This window comes from Bubalus bubalis, chromosome 3, assembly GCF_019923935.1.
Source record: "Bubalus bubalis isolate 160015118507 breed Murrah chromosome 3, NDDB_SH_1, whole genome shotgun sequence".
In the NCBI taxonomy this organism is placed as follows: Eukaryota; Metazoa; Chordata; class Mammalia; order Artiodactyla; family Bovidae; genus Bubalus; species Bubalus bubalis.
In genome coordinates this window covers 9,571,504-9,587,987 of record NC_059159.1, presented here as the reverse complement: position 1 = coordinate 9,587,987, position 16,484 = coordinate 9,571,504, and the positions used below count along the sequence as shown (strand labels likewise).

Here is a 16,484-nt window from a genome sequence, read left to right as displayed (position 1 = left end):
CTGGCTGCCTCTACCCGCTCCCTTTCTCTGCCCTGACTCTGTATCTGGTCACACAGGCCTGACACCCTGTGCTGGGAGACATGGATGCCAGCCAGTGCCCAAGACCCCCAGCAGAGGGAGCGACAGGGTGGTGTGGGTGGCTGGGGTGACCTCTCGCGCTGCCCAGGCCCTGGTTTAGAGCACGTCACGTTTGGCCCCTTTTCCCCCTGCCCAGGGCTCAGTAAGGACCAGGATTAGAAGTGTGTGTGGCCAGGCCCAGGAGCTCTGGGGCGGTGGACAGGGCAAGTGGGGTGGTAAAAATCCTGATAAATGTTTGAGGCATGCCACCGCCAACAAAGACTGTTAGTTAATTGTAGAAGAAAGAGACAATACCTATCTGTGGGCAAAGAGATTAGGGGCTGGGATTTTTGTCTTTAAAATATTTTACGGCAAGTACAATATTTGCTCAAGTGTGGAGAACTTGGAAATACAAAACTTCATCTGATTGCTAAAGTCATTCTTTTATATATATATATATATTTTAATTGGAGGCTAATTACTTTACAATATTGTAGTGGTTTTGCCATACATTGACATGAGTCCACCACGGGTGTACGTGTGTTCCCCATCCTAAACCCCTCTCCCACCTCCCTCCCCATAAAGTCATTCTTGAAACGACAAAACTACAGGAAGAGAAGACAGGTTAGTGGCTGCCCAGGCTGGGGATGCAGGGTGGGTGCGGATGCAAAGAGCTGATGCAGGACGGTTCCCTGGCAATGACGAACAGCGAGGTATGTGGATTGTGGTGGGGGTTATGGGAACCTGTACATGAGACAGAAGTGCCTGGGGCTACACCTGCCTGCAACACATGCACTCACACGCGCACATACAACACACGCACACGTAGACTGAGCTTAAAACAGGGTAAAACCCGACAAGTTCCGTCATCTGTTAACAGAAACACCCCAGGGTCCAATGTGGGCTTGGCCATCGAGCCTCAGTTGTATAAGATGCCAGCGCTGCAGAAGGCTGCGGGGAGGCACACAGGACTCTCTGTGCTGGTTTTTTTTTTTTTTCAATACTTCTCTATTGATTTATTTGCCTGCACTGGGTCTTAGTTGCAGCACACAGTGTCTTTGGTTGCGGCTCGTGGGATCTAGTTCCCTGACCAGGGATCACACCCCGGCACCCTGCCTTGGGGTCACAGAGTCTTAGCCACTGGACCACCAGGGAAGTCCCTCCCTGTGATATTTTTGCAGCTCCCCGTGAGTCCGTAATGATCTCACACTAGAAAAATTTTTAAAAAGAGCAGAAAAGGGAGTGGTCCTTGGCCTTTACCTGCACAGGAACTGCCGGAGCAGTGGACAAACACCAAGAAGCTGGCCATCCAGGTGAAGCAGAACGTGTCGCCCCTGCAGGCCAACGAGGTCAGCATCCTGAGGCGGAAGTGCCAGCAGTTCGAGGTACGGTGGCCTGGCGGGGGGGTGGGGGTGCGGGGTGGGGCCGGGCTGCAGCTCCCACCATGGCCGGGCCCTGGGGCGGGGGGCCTGAGCGTCTCACGTGGTCCTCCCGCAGCTCAAGCAGCATGAGTTCAGAGAGAGGTTCAGGCAAGAAGCCCCGTTCAGCTTCAGCGACCCCGACCCCTACAAGTCCCTCAGTAAGGTATTTTTGCTCAAGGAGGAGATGGGGTGGTAACTCTGGGGACCCATCTTTTCTCAAGCTGTCATTCTCATGAGCCCAGAAACACGGCCTCGACGGGACCAGCTTTGGGGCCGAGCATACGTGTGTGTGTGTGTGTGTGTGTGTGTGTGTGTGTGCACAGACAGGCAAGCTCAGCCATCCTATGGGGCCTCCCCTCCAGGCCCCATCAGAGAAGCCGGGGGTGGTTGGGGGGATGGATGGGAAGGCGCTGCTCCCCCAACTAGAAAGTCTGCTGCCTTCCCGTGTGCGTGGGGTCGGAGTACAGTGCGCTGACGGCTCTGAGGGTCGCTGGGACGTGACGGGGTGGGGGCAGACGGGGAAGGCTCCACTGAGCACAGGCACCCCGCTCACTGGCTTCCTCCCATGCCCGCAGCAACAAAAGAGCATCGCGGCCATGGAGAGCATCATGGAGGCGCTGTGCAAGTCCGGGAGCCTGTTCGAGGTCAGCGTCCCAGACTACAAGCAGCTTAAGGCTTGTCACAAAGAGGTCCGCCTGCTGAAGGAGCTCTGGGACATGATCATCATGGTGAGGGGCCGTTCTGGCTTGGGGGGTGGGCAGGGCAGGCAGAAAGAGGGGGAGGTGGGAGAGGGGTCCACGGGCAGCATCCTAGCACCAAGAGGGCACGGCTCCCATTATCCCCCTATGACACCCACCTCTGATGGTTGATGGAGGCAGCCCCTCTTCTTTTTTTTTTTTTTTTAGCCCCTCTTCTTAAACACAAGAGTAGGAAGCCTCACTCTCCACCCCAGGGTCAGGACAGTGTCCACAGCATATGGGCACGTGTTAGTTCCCCATGGTCTCGCCTTTTGGCACCTCTATTTCCAAAGATATTTCAGTTCTTCTCTTTTTTTATTTTTTATCTTATGGCAGTATGTGTGCATGCGTGCAAAGTTGCTTTAGTCGTGTCTGACTCTTTGCAACCCCATGGACTGTAGGCCACCAGGCTCCTCCATCCATGGCATTCTCCAGGCAAAAGTACTGGAGTGGGTTGCCATGCTGTCCTCCAAGGATCTTCCCGACCCAGGGACTGGACTTGCATCCCCTGCATTGGCAGGCGGGTTCTTCACCACTGTGCTACTGATGAAGCCCTCACTGGAGAATAGCTGGTTAACAGTGCTGTGTCTCGGGTGTCCAGCACAGTGATTCAGTTATGCATATACATGTATCTGTTCCTTTTCAAACTCTTTTCCCATTTAGGTTATCACAGAGTATTGAGAGGAGTTCCCTGTGCTATACAGTAGGTCCCTACTGGTTGTCTGTCTTTTTTTTAAATAGATAATGCCTTGATTTTAATTTTTTTTAATCTCTTGGCCATACTGTGTGGCATGCAGGATCTTAGTTCCCTGACCAGGGATTGAACCCGTGCCCTCTGCAGTGGAAGCACGGAGTCCCAATCACTGGGACGCCAGGGAGGTCTCCCTGGTTATCTCTCTTAAATACAGCAGTGTGTGCCTGTCAACCCCAAACTCCCAACGCATCCCTCCCTCCCCACCCACCGTGACCTTAAGTTCCTTCTCTAAGTCTGCGTTAGTTCTTTGTGCTCTTGAATGAACTTTAGAATCTGTCAAATCCTCCTCTCTTCAGATAGAAAACTCTCAGACTACACGTAGACTTGAATCTACCCTGTGAGCTCCTCCGGGGAGGATTCCCCTCCTGGCAGCAGTGTCTGGCATCCCTGCTCAGGAGCAGGCCCTGTCTTGTCATGTATGTTGTTGTTTAGATTACATCTTAGTAAGATAATGTAAATGTCTGTATCCTGACTGTGCTTAATCTATCTCTCAGAGAGGGTGGAGTGGGGGAGAATCTTTGGAGCCACAGGCTCCATCACAACCACCCCCAAAGGGAGAGAATCCATCCAAGCCTCTAGATACTTTTTTTTTTTTTGCAATTCACTGAATTCAAGTGTCTTGTGCTCGAGTGACCTGACTGAACAATGCTGCTGCTAAGTCGCTTCTGTCGTGTCTGACTCTGTGCGACCCCACAGACCACCAGGCTCCTCTGTCCCGGGGATTCTCCAGGCAAGGACTGAACAATAAGTAGAGTCAGCTCAGAAAGCTGCACTGTCCCCTGATAAATACCACTTAGCACAGACCCAAGAACACAGGTTACTTTTCCCAGGAGATAACGATAAGCATTTCCGGTCAGGGTGTTGCAAGAAAAATTGACAAAACAAACGAGCCAGGGTACTTTTACGATAACAGGATACAGAAGCAGCTTAAACTTAAACCAGAAAGGGCCATCGATTTCTGTGGGGATTAATGCTTCAAGTCTCGGGATTTGCAGAGTCAGTCTCTTGTCAGCACCCCAACTGTTGGTCAATGTCTGTCAAGAACGTCTACCAAGATCAGGCTGGTCTGCCCCAAGCCCCTGTCAGCAACCTCTGGCCCTCTCGAGGACTCCCATGCAACTCCCAAGCCATTCTCAGCCCACCCCGAATTCAAGACTGGAGCTGCTTGGGTTTCCACCTCCACTCTTGGTAGGGTGGTCCCCCAGTGCCTCCTGTGTCTTGTTTCATCCTGTTATGAGTGGAATCTCCTCTGGTGTATCTTTGTCAGTGTAAGCTAGGTTGGGCTTCCCTGGTGGCTCAGTAGTAAAGAATCCGCCTGCCAATGAGGGAGACCTGGGTTCAGTCCCTGGATCGGGAAGATCGCCTGGAGAAGTAAATGGCAACCCACTCCAGGATTCTTACCTGGGAGACTGCATGGACGGCGGAGCCTGGTGGGCTAGTCTTTGGGGTTGCAAAGAGTCAGACAAGACTTAGTGACTAAACAACAACAAGTAAGCTAGGTTACTCTGCAGTAACAAACAGCCCTAAAACACAAAATCTTTGTGTAGTTAACCACAGACAAGTAGTTTCCGTTCATGCAAAGTCCACACTCCGGTTCCAGGCAAACCCTCAGCTCATTGCGTGTGTCCACAACTGCCGAGGCAGGTAGAGGGAACTGTGGGCTCAGCGTTGGCAACTCAGTGCCTCTGCCCCCAAGTGACAGGTGTCATCCTAATTCCATTGGTTGGGGCAACTTTCGTGGCCTCAGCAAGACATGGGACAGAACAAGATCCTGGTGAGCAGTGACAAAGCCCATGTTTTGCCAAAATCTCTCTTAACTGCTGACTTTTAAGTTGAATTGGTCATGGTAGAACTGGGGTTCTTTTTGCCCCCCTGTATCCGGTCACTTTACCAAGATCTGTCCTTAGTGCTGGAGACTCCTCATTGGATCGTTCCGTCCAAGAGCAATGCCAGGAAGGTGGCACAGGTGCCTTCCTGAACCGTCCCCAGTAGAGGAGTCAGTGGGCATTTTCCCACCTCAGGTCAACACCAGCATTGACGACTGGAAGACCACCAAGTGGAAGAACATCAACGTGGAGCAGATGGACATAGACTGTAAGAAGTTCGCCAAGGACGTGAGGTCCCTGGACAAGGAGATGAAGAGCTGGGATGCCTTCGTGGGGCTGGACAACACTGTGAAGAACATGATCACGTCCCTGCGTGCTGTGAGCGAGCTGCAGAACCCCGCTATCCGGGACCGCCACTGGCAGCAGCTCATGCAGGCCACCCAGGTACCACACTGACGCAGGGACGGAGGGCAACGCTCCTCGGGAACTCGCTGCGGGCGTGGGGGGCTGACGCTGGCAAAGCTGGCTTCACGCATGCGCACCCCAGGCCATCACACAGGGCTCCGGGCTCAGGGTGGCCCCAAGCTGGGTTAGAGGCTCTGCTGTTGCCACCTTGATTTCCTTAATTAATAACTTTTGCACACGGGATCCCTTCATTTTCATTTTGTACCAGGCCCTGCAAACTATGCAGCCAGTACTGGTTGTAGCATGAACGGTGAATGTCCACGGGGCTCAGAAAGTTTGGGGTGGAGGAATAGTCCCGGGTCCCCCCATGTACCCCAGGAGCACAGGGTCCTAGCATTTTCCCAGGGATGTTCCCAAGTGAGGAGTGGGAGGGGCACTGGCCTTGACACTCACTGAAGGTGAATAGGACCATCCCCACTGTCAGCAAACATTGAACAAAACTCTATGGAACGGCTACTCTGCAGAGGCCCCCCGTAGATGTCAAGGAAGCAGAGAGGTTGAGGACACGGGCCCTGCTCTCGGGGCAGTAGAGGAAGAAAGAACACAGGCCATGGTGTTTGGGAGGCCGAGTTGGGTGCTCAGCGGCAGTTCTTGGAGTGCAGAGGAAGTAGCCACTTCCCTGGTTAGGGAAGCATGGGACCAGCATCAGGAGCACGTGGGGTGTGGCCTGGACCTTAGGGAGGGGAGGGGAGAAACAGGTGAGCAGAAGGGATTGTCTCGAGTACTGAGGCCACTGGCCAGCAGGCTCGTGTACCCCATCCAGGGCCTGGGAGAGACCCCTGGGCAGTGATCGACAAACAACAGAAACGTCCCAGGAATTGGGCACCACTGAGGACTTGTTGAGACCTGGGCAGGTATTTTCCCAACCGTGATTGAGAAACACTCAATTCCATCAGTTGGTCAAACCAGTTTTTGTGGCAGGCTTGGAATCCAGGCTTGAAAATGTCTATGTGACAGCGAGAAAGATTTGAAGACTGGGTGACACCAAGCAAATACCTGCTATTGTTACCAGAGTAACAGTACCTGTAACGCAGCCACACCTGTTAGTAACACGGCAGCTTCCCCAGATGGATCGGGTCCTGCAGCTGCGGTCACAAAGCCCCACACGATGGGGGTCTTGAAACCACAGAAATGTATTCTTTGGTGGCCCTGGAGGCCAGAAACTGGAAGTCAAGGAGTCAGTACAGCCATGATCCCTCCAACATCTAGGGGAGGACCCTCCCCTGCCTCTCCCAGCTTCCAGTGGTCCCAGGCGGCTCTTGGCTTGTGGCCACATCTGACGCATCCTTGCCTCCGCGGTCACGTGGCCTCCTCTGCATTTCAAACGTCCCTCTCCTTTCTGTGATGAAAACACCTGCCATCAGGTTTAGGTTCTGTGCAATTGACCCGAGATGATTTCATCTCAAGATCCTTAACAGCTGCAAAGACTCTATTTCTGAGTAAAGTCACATTCTGAAGTCCAGATGAACATGCGTTTGCGAGGACACTCTTCAACCCACTACTGGTGGGCTCTGTTGCTACCAGTTTTACAGGGAGGAGAGGCCTGGAGGAGTGTCTGCCCAAGTCACGGAGCTCCCAACACCCGCTTTGTGGCCTGGGTTCCTCCCTAGCCAGCCTCTACGTGAAGGACAAAGGTGTCCCTCAACTGGAGAACATGTGACCGAATATGAAATGTGCCTATTGTTTTCCTCTGCAGGTGAAATTTGAAATGTCAGATGAGACCACCCTGGCAGATTTACTCCAGCTGAACCTGCACAAATACGAGGATGAGGTCCGAAACATTGTCGACAAGGCCGTGAAGGAGTCTGGGATGGAGAAGGTATCCTTTGTTGACAGTGAAGTGTATTTTATACGGGACGATGCCGAAACCGACCCACCAGCCTGACGCCTGTCGAATGTGCTGATGTAGGGTTGACACGAATGCACCACCAGTTAACACCTGACTGAACTCTGCTCTCTTTCCATGAAGCACCCTCGTTTGTGGTCCGTCCTGCCTCAGCCTCAGCCTTCTGAGAAGCTGAATGGGGCCAGGGCGGGGTGGGCAGTGGTCAGGAGGGCTGGCCATCAACTGGTACCTAGGGCCATTCCAGGACATATGAAAATGCTGGAGGATTCCTTTGCAGTTCAAACCTCTCTCCTCATCTGTTTTTTGAGTTTGAATGGTCACAGTTGGGCTTGCTTTCTTTTTTTAACAGCTTTATTGAGCTATAAATCACATACCCATTCACCCATTTAAAGTGTGCAGTCCAATGGCTTTTAGCATATTTACAGAAACGTGCAGCTATCACATGTTAGAATTCGTCAATTTTAGGACATTTTCATCTCCTCAGAAAGGGATGAAACCCAGACCCTTTAGCTAATTTCTCCCATCTTCTCACACCTCCCCCATCCCAGCTCTAAGCTACTGCTTCTATAGGTTTGCCTTTTCTGTGCATTTCATATACGTGTAAACATATAATGTCAGCTTTTGTGTCTGACTTCTTTCACTGAGCATGTTTTTAAGTTTCCTTCATGTTGTAGCATGTGTCCATACTTCATTTTTTTATAGCCAAATAATATTTCATTATATGAATTCTCCACATTTTGTCCACCCATTCACCCACCGAGGGACATTGGGGTTGCTTCCATCTGTTGGCCTCTGTGAATAATGTTGGCATGAACATATTGGGTTTCTGACAGCAGGACCTCCTTCCACGTCCCAAGAAACTCTGGGTCCTCTTCAGTGATTCTTGCCAGACTCTTGCTGACCCTGTTCCTGTTCCTCCGAAAGGTGCTGAAAGCCCTGGACAGCACGTGGTCCACCATGGAGTTTGAGCACGAGCCACACCCACGGACGGGCACCATGATGCTCAAGTCAGACGAGGTGCTGGTGGAGACGCTGGAGGACAACCAGGTGCAGCTTCAGAACCTGATGATGTCCAAGTACCTGTCCCACTTCCTGAAGGAGGTGACCAGCTGGCAGCAGAAGCTGTCCACGGCGGACTCGGTCATCTCCATCTGGTTCGAGGTCCAGAGAACCTGGAGCCACCTGGAGAGCATTTTCATTGGTTCCGAAGATATCCGGGCCCAGCTGCCAGAGGATTCCAAGCGCTTTGATGACATCGACATCGAGTTCAAGGTGAGCACAGCTCTCTGGCTCCTGCCTGGGCACTTTTGGAAATGGCTCCCTTGGTGCAAACAGGGCTTGTGATGCCATGGCGGTCCCTTTCTCCTCCCAGGCCCTGATGGAAGACGCGGTGAAAACACCCAATGTGGTTGAAGCCACCAACAAACCAGGCCTCTATGACAAACTTGAGGACCTGAAGAAGAGGTGGGTCCCACACCTGTCCAGACGAGGGGCTTCACTGTGGCAGAAACCCGAGTCATGCGCCTCCCCCGCTACCCCACTGGCCAGGCCAGGAAACCCCCAGGTTGTGGGTTAACACATCCCCTCCCTGGAAGTACCTGCCACTTCCTGCCACCCTAGCCACAGAGCCTGCCTTCGGCCTCAGAGGAAGCCACGATGGCAGAGATTCACCTGTAGCCCCTCCTGCCTGGGGACGTCCACAAGTGTGGGAGCTGGCTGAGAAAGAGCGTGTCCACTTGGAAGATTTGAATCAAACTGGGGCTGGGAATGGCCTGGGCGTCTCCAGGGTCGTCTGTCCAGTGCGTGGAAGGATGGGCTGGCAGAGACCTTCTGTCAAGCAGGACTCAGCAGCCTCATTCCCTGCCTCCAGGTTGGCTGTGTGCGAAAAGGCCTTGGCCGAATATTTAGAGACGAAAAGACTGGCTTTCCCTAGGTTCTACTTTGTCTCTTCAGCTGACCTCCTGGACATTCTTTCCAATGGAAATGACCCCGTGGAGGTAGGCGGGCCCCTGATGATCCAAAGGCGCACCAGGCCCCATGTCCGGGTGGCCCCAGGATGTTGTGGTGTCCGAGAGGTGGTCCACACCAGAAACCGCCCAGGGGCCAGGCCGTGACAGGACCCGGGACCGCTCTCAGAGCCCGCCCTTCCTGCCCTGAGCTCCATCATTGTGCTCTGGAAAATGGGTGAGATGCCCGTTTCTAAGACACAAGCTGCTCATCCTGCCAAACCCCAGACACCGGGAGGAAAAGGTCCCGCGAAGCTCTTCTTCTAAAAGAGAGAAGGGCGAGCATCCGGGCAAAGGGAGGGGACCGTGTTTTATTCTAATCATGGGGTTGCAGATGCACGGTATGGGAGCCCCAGGGCGGCCCACGGTTTAGGTTCTGAGCATCTGACTTAGGGGCATAGGCCCCGTGCCCCCTGGGACAGAACCTTCTCAGGGAAGATAAGAAACAGACATTCAGCAGATTCTGCCAAGCAGCGTTTGCTGTTTCCTTTGTTGGTGAAGTGTGTTTAATCAGCATCCCAGAGGCGGGGGGTCAGGGAGGGGGGAAAATAACTTTAAAAAAATGATGCTTAAGACCACCCAAGGGAGACCCAGGCCATGGGCATCCACCTGCGAGCCCCTGGGTTGCAAAATCCAACGTCCTCCCCCTCCGACCCCGAAATCCAGGTGAGCCGCCACTTGTCCAAGCTCTTCGACAGCCTGTGTAAACTGAAGTTCCGCCTGGACGCCAGTGGGAAGCCGCTCAAGTTCGGCCTGGGCATGTATAGCAAGGAGGACGAGTATGTGGACTTTGACCAGGAGTGCAACCTCTCGGGGCAGGTGCGAGCCACCGCGGGATGCGCAGAGCACTGCCCTCAGGATGGCGGTGCCCCGTGGCCGGGACCGCATGGCCAGACAGGCTGTCAGCAGCAGCCTGTGGCCGGCCCTCTCTCCTCTTCCCTCAGCCTTGCAGAACAAATGCATAAGGGACGTCTTTATAGGAGTCCCTGCACAGCCTTACCTATGCAGTCTGAGGTGACCCGTGAAAAGAAAGGAAGGAGAAAGGAGGTGGGGGGAAAGGGAGGGAGAGAACAGATTTATTAATGCCCTTAAATCTTCATCGTTTTATTATTATTAATGCCAAGGGGGCCACTTTGGAGGGTGCCATGCACACCTGCCAAGGTCTCATCCCTGTTCAGCACGATGGGCTTTACAGCTTCCATATTTAGCAGAGGGCTCCTCTTACCCTGGGCAGCCCGGCCCCGGTCCCACCTCCCCAGCCCAGGAGGCTTCTCCCTTCTGCTGACAGCAAGCTTCCTGGCTGCCCTCTCCCCCATCTCTTTGCCCAAGTATTACTCAAGCATCCAAATCAATTCTTACATTTTGCCTAAGCAAAATGTAATTTGGAGGTAAATTGGCTTGGGGCATTAAAAATCTCACGTGAGAAAACTCGAGCTCCAACAAGTTGAATTCGGAGTGCCTGGCCGGACAGGGTGACGCAGGATCCATTTATCAGTTTGTTCAGACACTTCCCACACTTAACCACTTACAGACATAACCACTGAACTACAGCCTGCACTGTGCTTCTATCAATAGCTTAAAAGAAAAACCAACCTGATTATCCCATTCGGGTATTTTCCTCCTGGTGGCAGTTAGTTGAAGGTTTGTATTTCAAAATACACACAAGGCTCATCAGCCAGTTTGTCCGCGTGACAAAGAATGCCCTTGAGGACAAGTGGGGCTCTGCTGGTCAGAATCCGCCTGGGACAGGGGGCAGCAGAGCCCGGGGGACAGATGCCCTGTCCCGGAATATCAGCACCACTTCATGGGCTCAGACATAGAATGTCTTCTCTAGCTTTTTCTCTCGTTCCCTCTCCCTTCTGTGTTTAGACACAGTGATTCCACATGAAAGCCCAATGCAACTAGTTTTGTGGGTACAGCGAGGCTTGCTGAACACATTTTTCCAGCAGGGCATTCTTACCGCTCAGAAAACCTGGGCGTTTCTACCCCTAGAATGATGATACGGATGAGGACAAGTGGTAATTGATTTCGTAAACGTCAGAGCAAGTCATCGGATGAGACATGCTCACCCTTTCTGGTCCCCGTGGCTCCGTCCCCAGGTAGAGGTCTGGCTGAACCGGGTGCTGGACAGGATGTGTGCCACGCTCCGCCATGAGATCCCCGAAGCTGTGGTGACCTATGAGGAGAAGCCAAGGGAGCAGTGGATCTTTGACTACCCCGCCCAGGTCCGAGCTGGGTGGACGGGGCAGCTCTGAAATGCGGGGAGGGGTGGACGGAGCTCACCCGTCCTGGGTTAGCGACAGTCCGGCGGCGAAGAGCCACCTTAACTGGTATGAACTCTTCCGTCGGACAGAAAAAGGTGCTCACGTGGCAGGGTACTGGGGCCCCCCTCTGTTTCCAGATCGCGCTCACGTGCACCCAAATCTGGTGGACCACCGAGGTGGGCTTGGCGTTTGCCAGGCTGGAGGAAGGCTATGAAAATGCCATCAAAGATTACAACAAGAAGCAGGTGTGTCCTGCCCACCCCATGTCCGTCCTAAGCACCTTGCTCTGTGAGGTCCTGGCTTGTGCCCCTGCCATTTCTCTGAGTCAAAAGCAGCCAAATATTGGCAACAGCTGTTCTGCCCAGGAGTAACCGCTTCAGAAATACATGACTTTAATTCTCTATTTCGATTTGATTTTTTGACAGATTCTTGGTTAGAAATTTAGAAACCAAAGATAATGTTTAAAGTGAAAGATATAACCCTGTCAACAGATTCTTAGCTAACCTAGTGTACATATAATCAGTTCCTAGGCAAAAATACACAACTGTCCAAGTGGCTTTAAAATCCTGTTTTCACTTACTGTCTGCCATCTCTCATGACATCAGATCTTCATCGACACCATTTTCAGTGACTCCTTGATATTCCATGGGGGAGGGGCAGTTCCCGAGTGCCCAGGGGGATCCGCCCAGCCCGGAGGCCACCCCTGAGGCCGCCCGTGGAGCTGTGTACGAGGGAGGCATGTTTGCTCCCACAGATCAGCCAGCTCAACGCGCTCATCACCCTGCTCATTGGAAACCTCAATGCAGGGGACAGAATGAAGATCATGACCATCTGTACCATCGACGTCCATGCCCGGGACGTGGTGGCCAAGATGATCACCGCCAAGGCATGGGTGCCAGGAGGGGCCAGGAACCAGGGTGGGGGCCTGGGGCTCAGGACTCCAGCCCACATCCCCCACCCCAGTTACTGCTTCTTCCTCAGTGGGGCGGGGGGGGACACTTCTCCAGGCAGCGGCTACCCCTTCCTTCACCCCTAGCCTCACCCCTGGTGAGCCACTGGACGAGCAGCCCAATCAGAAGTGCCCCTGGTTCAGCAGTGGGGGGCGGTGTTAGGCTTGATGGGGGCACCTGGGGAGGAGCGGGGCACTAGAAGCACCCCGGGGTCAGGGACCGCTTGGAGGCAAGCCAGCCTGCTCCCCCCGCAGGTGGAGAGCTCCCAGGCCTTCACCTGGCAGTCCCAGCTGCGGCACCGCTGGGACGAGGAGAGGAAGCACTGCTTTGCCAACATCTGTGACGCCCAGATCCAGTACTCATATGAGTACCTGGGCAACACGCCGCGGCTGGTCATCACCCCACTCACGGACAGGTGAGGGCCCCGGCCGCCTTCCCGCCTGGCCGCGAACAACGCAGGGGAGGGAATCGCACCCTTTCTCTGGGCTCTTCCCCACGTGTCCTTGCACCCTCAGACCCAAATGTCCCCTGCTGAGGCTGACGGATGTGGGCGTTTGGGTTGGGGGCCTGCGTTCAGGTTCAGTTCTGTCACCTGCCAGGCACCCAGCCTTGGAGCTGAGACCTTATTCCCTCATTCTGACCTCGGCTGTTTGGCCTTAGGGGTGTTGCTTAGCCTTTCTGAGGGCCTGTAAAATGGGGATGATGTTTTATAAATCCTCAGCAGCTTGTCGAGGGTCAAGTGAATCATGTGACACCAAAAAGCACTCAGACCAGATCCTCAGCACCTGTGATGCGGCTGTTCCATTGGACGGGCAACATAACGTTCCTTCCCGCCCCTCCACCCACTAGTGCCATGGCTGTTTCAGCCCTCACGTAGAGTCTGCTCCAGCAGGATGGCGTTTGCTCCTTGGTGACATCACAAGTCCTCCTTTGCCCCTTAGAGCTCCCTTTGGTGCCACCTTGGGGCTCAGGGGCTGTCACCGACCCACAGTAAAAGAAAGCGGGCAGCCCTGGGGTTGCCACCCACAGGGTGATTGGACATCCCTTACAGATGCTACATAACCTTGACCCAGTCCCTCCATCTGATCATGGGTGGAGCTCCTGCTGGCCCCGCCGGGACTGGCAAGACCGAGACGACCAAGGACCTGGGCAGAGCCCTGGGCACCATGGTCTACGTCTTCAACTGCTCTGAGCAGATGGACTACAAGGTACCCATCCCACATCCAGGGGAGCCTGGAGTCCCCTCCCCCAGGAGGCCGCAGCCAGCACTCCCCAAGTGACAGCTGGACGGGTGGACACTGCTGGCTGGCCTCTTGGGCATGACCAGCGTGTCTGGTAGAGGATCCCAGGGTGGACAAGCTGCTGCTGCTGCTGCTAACTCACTTCAGTCGTGTCCGACTCTGTGCGACCCCAGAGATGGAACACTCGGCTCCAAACATCCTTCCCTGCAAGGGAGGCAACCCCTCCCAACCTACATCCCAAGCTTGTCCCAGCAACTGGGGGCACCAGAGAGAGTGAGAGCCTTCAAGGGGGAAGGGGGTGGGGGGTGGGGGGTGGCCCCTGCGGAGGGGCCAGGTCCCTGCGGTCACCAGAGGCTTTGCGGCACAGCCACAGTTCTTAAAGGGCCCAAGAAAGAAGACCGTGGAGGTCAGGTCAAAGCAGCCTTTGGTGCGAAGGGTTGGGGGCCTCTGAGGTCATGAACATGGCCTCCTGGAGCCTCCCCGCCCCATCCCCATGGGATCCCCACAGTCCAGGAGACCCCATCTTGAGGCTGAGGGTGGGGACGGCTGCCCCCTCTGACTGTCAAGGCCACAGCCCACACCAACCTCCTGGGTTTTAGAGAAGTGAAATCTGAAGCTGGATCCTCCTAGAAGGAATCCTGTGTGTAAACACTGAAGAATCACCCCTTTTATCTTTCAAGGGCCTGAGTCCGTCTCCTCCACCTGAGAGGGAAGGCCCCTCCTTGTGTGCTAGTGGAAAATGCCAGGGTGAATTTTACACAAACGGCCTTATCTGAGTCCAGGCAAAGCCTTCAGCGCAGGGAGGACCTGGGCTCTTCCTGGCCCCATGTTGACTCTTCCAGGGAGGGGATGACCTGCCTCTAACCTCCCAGGGGCCCCAAAGTTCCCGAGCCTGACCCCCAGCCTGGGCAGGAGCTGACAGGGCAAGCGGAGGCCCCTGGCAGGACTCCCCAGTGCTCACTTCTCCCCGCCACCTTTCCTAGTCCTGTGGAAACATCTACAAGGGCCTGGCCCAGACCGGAGCCTGGGGCTGCTTCGACGAGTTTAATCGGATCTCCGTGGAGGTCTTGTCCGTGATCGCTGTACAGGTAGGGCCCCCGTGTGGCCTCTGGGTCACCTTCGGGAACTCACTGCCCTCCCGCGTCAGGGCTCGTCAGCTTCCCGGTAGGGTCAGGTCAGCCTGAGTGGGGGTGTGGCACAGAGGTGAGTGGGACCCCAGCCCTGTCCTTCGGGGGCCCGCAGTCTGGTGGGGCACACAGAAGGGTCAGACACAGCAAACTTGTCACTGAATGCAGATGGAGGGGATAGTCAGTTTTGCCTAGGGTCCGGGACAGAGGGCTTCGTTTCAGTTCCCGATGGAGCTGGGCATTGAAGTATGCATAGGAGCTTGTCCATTAGACAAGAGTGCTGGGAGAAAGGGAGGAAGTATGCCCAGGTATTTGGGGAATACCCGTGATGGAGTGCAGGACTGCCTGGTTCTGGGCTCTATTTAAACTCTCCATGCCTCCATTGTCTAATCTGTAGAATGCGTTTGCTGGCAGGATTAGGGGTGAGTGCAGGTAGGTGGCCTCCTCCACTGCTGTTTCCCTCTTGATGTAGACAAAGAACTATCCCCAAGCCCTGAGACCAGAGGCCAGTAAGGCAAAAGGAAGATGGGGGCAGTCAGCGCCCCCTGGACTCTCTGGCAGTGCTGACTGCCACCTTGGGGACCCCCCAACCCCCAAAGTCAGTGCACAGACCCTGGGAAAATTACGCAGAGCTCTGTGAACTGAAGTGGAGGAGCAAGAACTGGAATAGAACATCAGGAGAGGCTCCACGTGGTGGTGGGGAGTGGGGTGGGGGGGGGCCCCGGCTCCAGGCCCCGCCCTGTTGGGGTGTGAGCCGCACACACCGCAGACCAGTCTTGCAGGAAAATCCTGGACTTGGCTTGGAAGCCCCAGACTCGGAGCAGGTCTTAACCGTGGGTACAGGGCGCCCTCTAGTGGTGGCTTGGAGGTTTGCAGCTGCTCTGCGGGCGCCAAGGGTCAAAGGCAGAGCTAATAGTCCCGGAATTCAGATTGCACCCGATGCCGAGTATCTGATGTGGGGATGGCTACCAATCAGCCCTCCCACGGGTCACTGCTGGAGCAGGAACAGACACACAAAATGGCTAGGGGGCAGAACGTCACTTGATAACGAGGGTTAGCCTCGACCTGGAGGAACCCCCAGGGCGTCTCGCTGAGTGACCAAAGCCCATCTGAGATGACATACTGTACCATCCTACTCACTAAGGTTCGTGAAAGAGAGAATCACAGAAATGGGAGCAGATGACTGATTGCAGGGGGTCAGGGGAGGGTGGGGTGGCAGAGGGGTGGGGGTGGCTGTCAAGGGAGACTCCACCTGAGGTCACGGAAATGTCTGTCATCTCCACGTCGCTGTCCTGGTGGTGATGCCGCACCGCGGTCACCACTGGGGGGCGCTGCGGAGCGACCCATGGGATCCCCTCTTGGTTCTTTCTTAACAACTGCACATGAATCTACAATTGTATCAAAGTTTAATGAAAAAAAAAAAAAGATCAGGACAGTCCTCTGCAAATTCACAGCCATTCACACGCTTTAGTGCAAACGAAGCTCCATCCAGCCCATCAGAGTTAGCTGTTCCCACATGAACCCATCTATGTACCAACCGTTTAGGTAAAATGTGTCCAAGATGCGATTCGGGCCAAGAAGAAAACGTTTAATTTCCTGGGAGAGATGATAAGCCTCATCCCCACCGTCGGCATCTTCATCACCATGAACCCGGGGTATGCTGGGCGCACGGAGCTGCCGGAGAACTTAAAGGCCTTGTTCAGGTGTGCAGCGGGGGCGAGGCCCAGGAGAGCGGCTGTGGAGGGCTGGGTCAACCCAGAGGGGGCTAGGGGAGGCAGGGATGGGAAACA

The 16,484-nt window shown here is 54.6% G+C and overlaps 1 protein-coding gene across 2 annotated transcripts in view; it reads left to right on the top strand.

Moving 5' to 3' along the window:
• The window catches only part of DNAH17 (dynein axonemal heavy chain 17), a 99,284-nt gene that overhangs the window by 35,318 nt on the left and 47,482 nt on the right, over positions 1-16,484 (top strand). For both annotated transcript variants that reach the window (XM_044938628.2, XM_044938627.2), the window contains exons 23-38: positions 1,326-1,442; positions 1,555-1,641; positions 2,054-2,206; positions 4,991-5,239; positions 6,957-7,079; positions 8,031-8,378; positions 8,479-8,570; positions 8,977-9,103; positions 9,779-9,931; positions 11,212-11,337; positions 11,514-11,621; positions 12,131-12,262; positions 12,581-12,741; positions 13,378-13,534; positions 14,551-14,655; positions 16,240-16,397. In XM_044938628.2, coding sequence (XP_044794563.2) covers positions 1,326-1,442; positions 1,555-1,641; positions 2,054-2,206; positions 4,991-5,239; positions 6,957-7,079; positions 8,031-8,378; positions 8,479-8,570; positions 8,977-9,103; positions 9,779-9,931; positions 11,212-11,337; positions 11,514-11,621; positions 12,131-12,262; positions 12,581-12,741; positions 13,378-13,534; positions 14,551-14,655; positions 16,240-16,397 — 2,396 coding nt within the window. The remainder of the gene's footprint in view (positions 1-1,325; positions 1,443-1,554; positions 1,642-2,053; positions 2,207-4,990; positions 5,240-6,956; positions 7,080-8,030; positions 8,379-8,478; positions 8,571-8,976; positions 9,104-9,778; positions 9,932-11,211; positions 11,338-11,513; positions 11,622-12,130; positions 12,263-12,580; positions 12,742-13,377; positions 13,535-14,550; positions 14,656-16,239; positions 16,398-16,484) is intronic.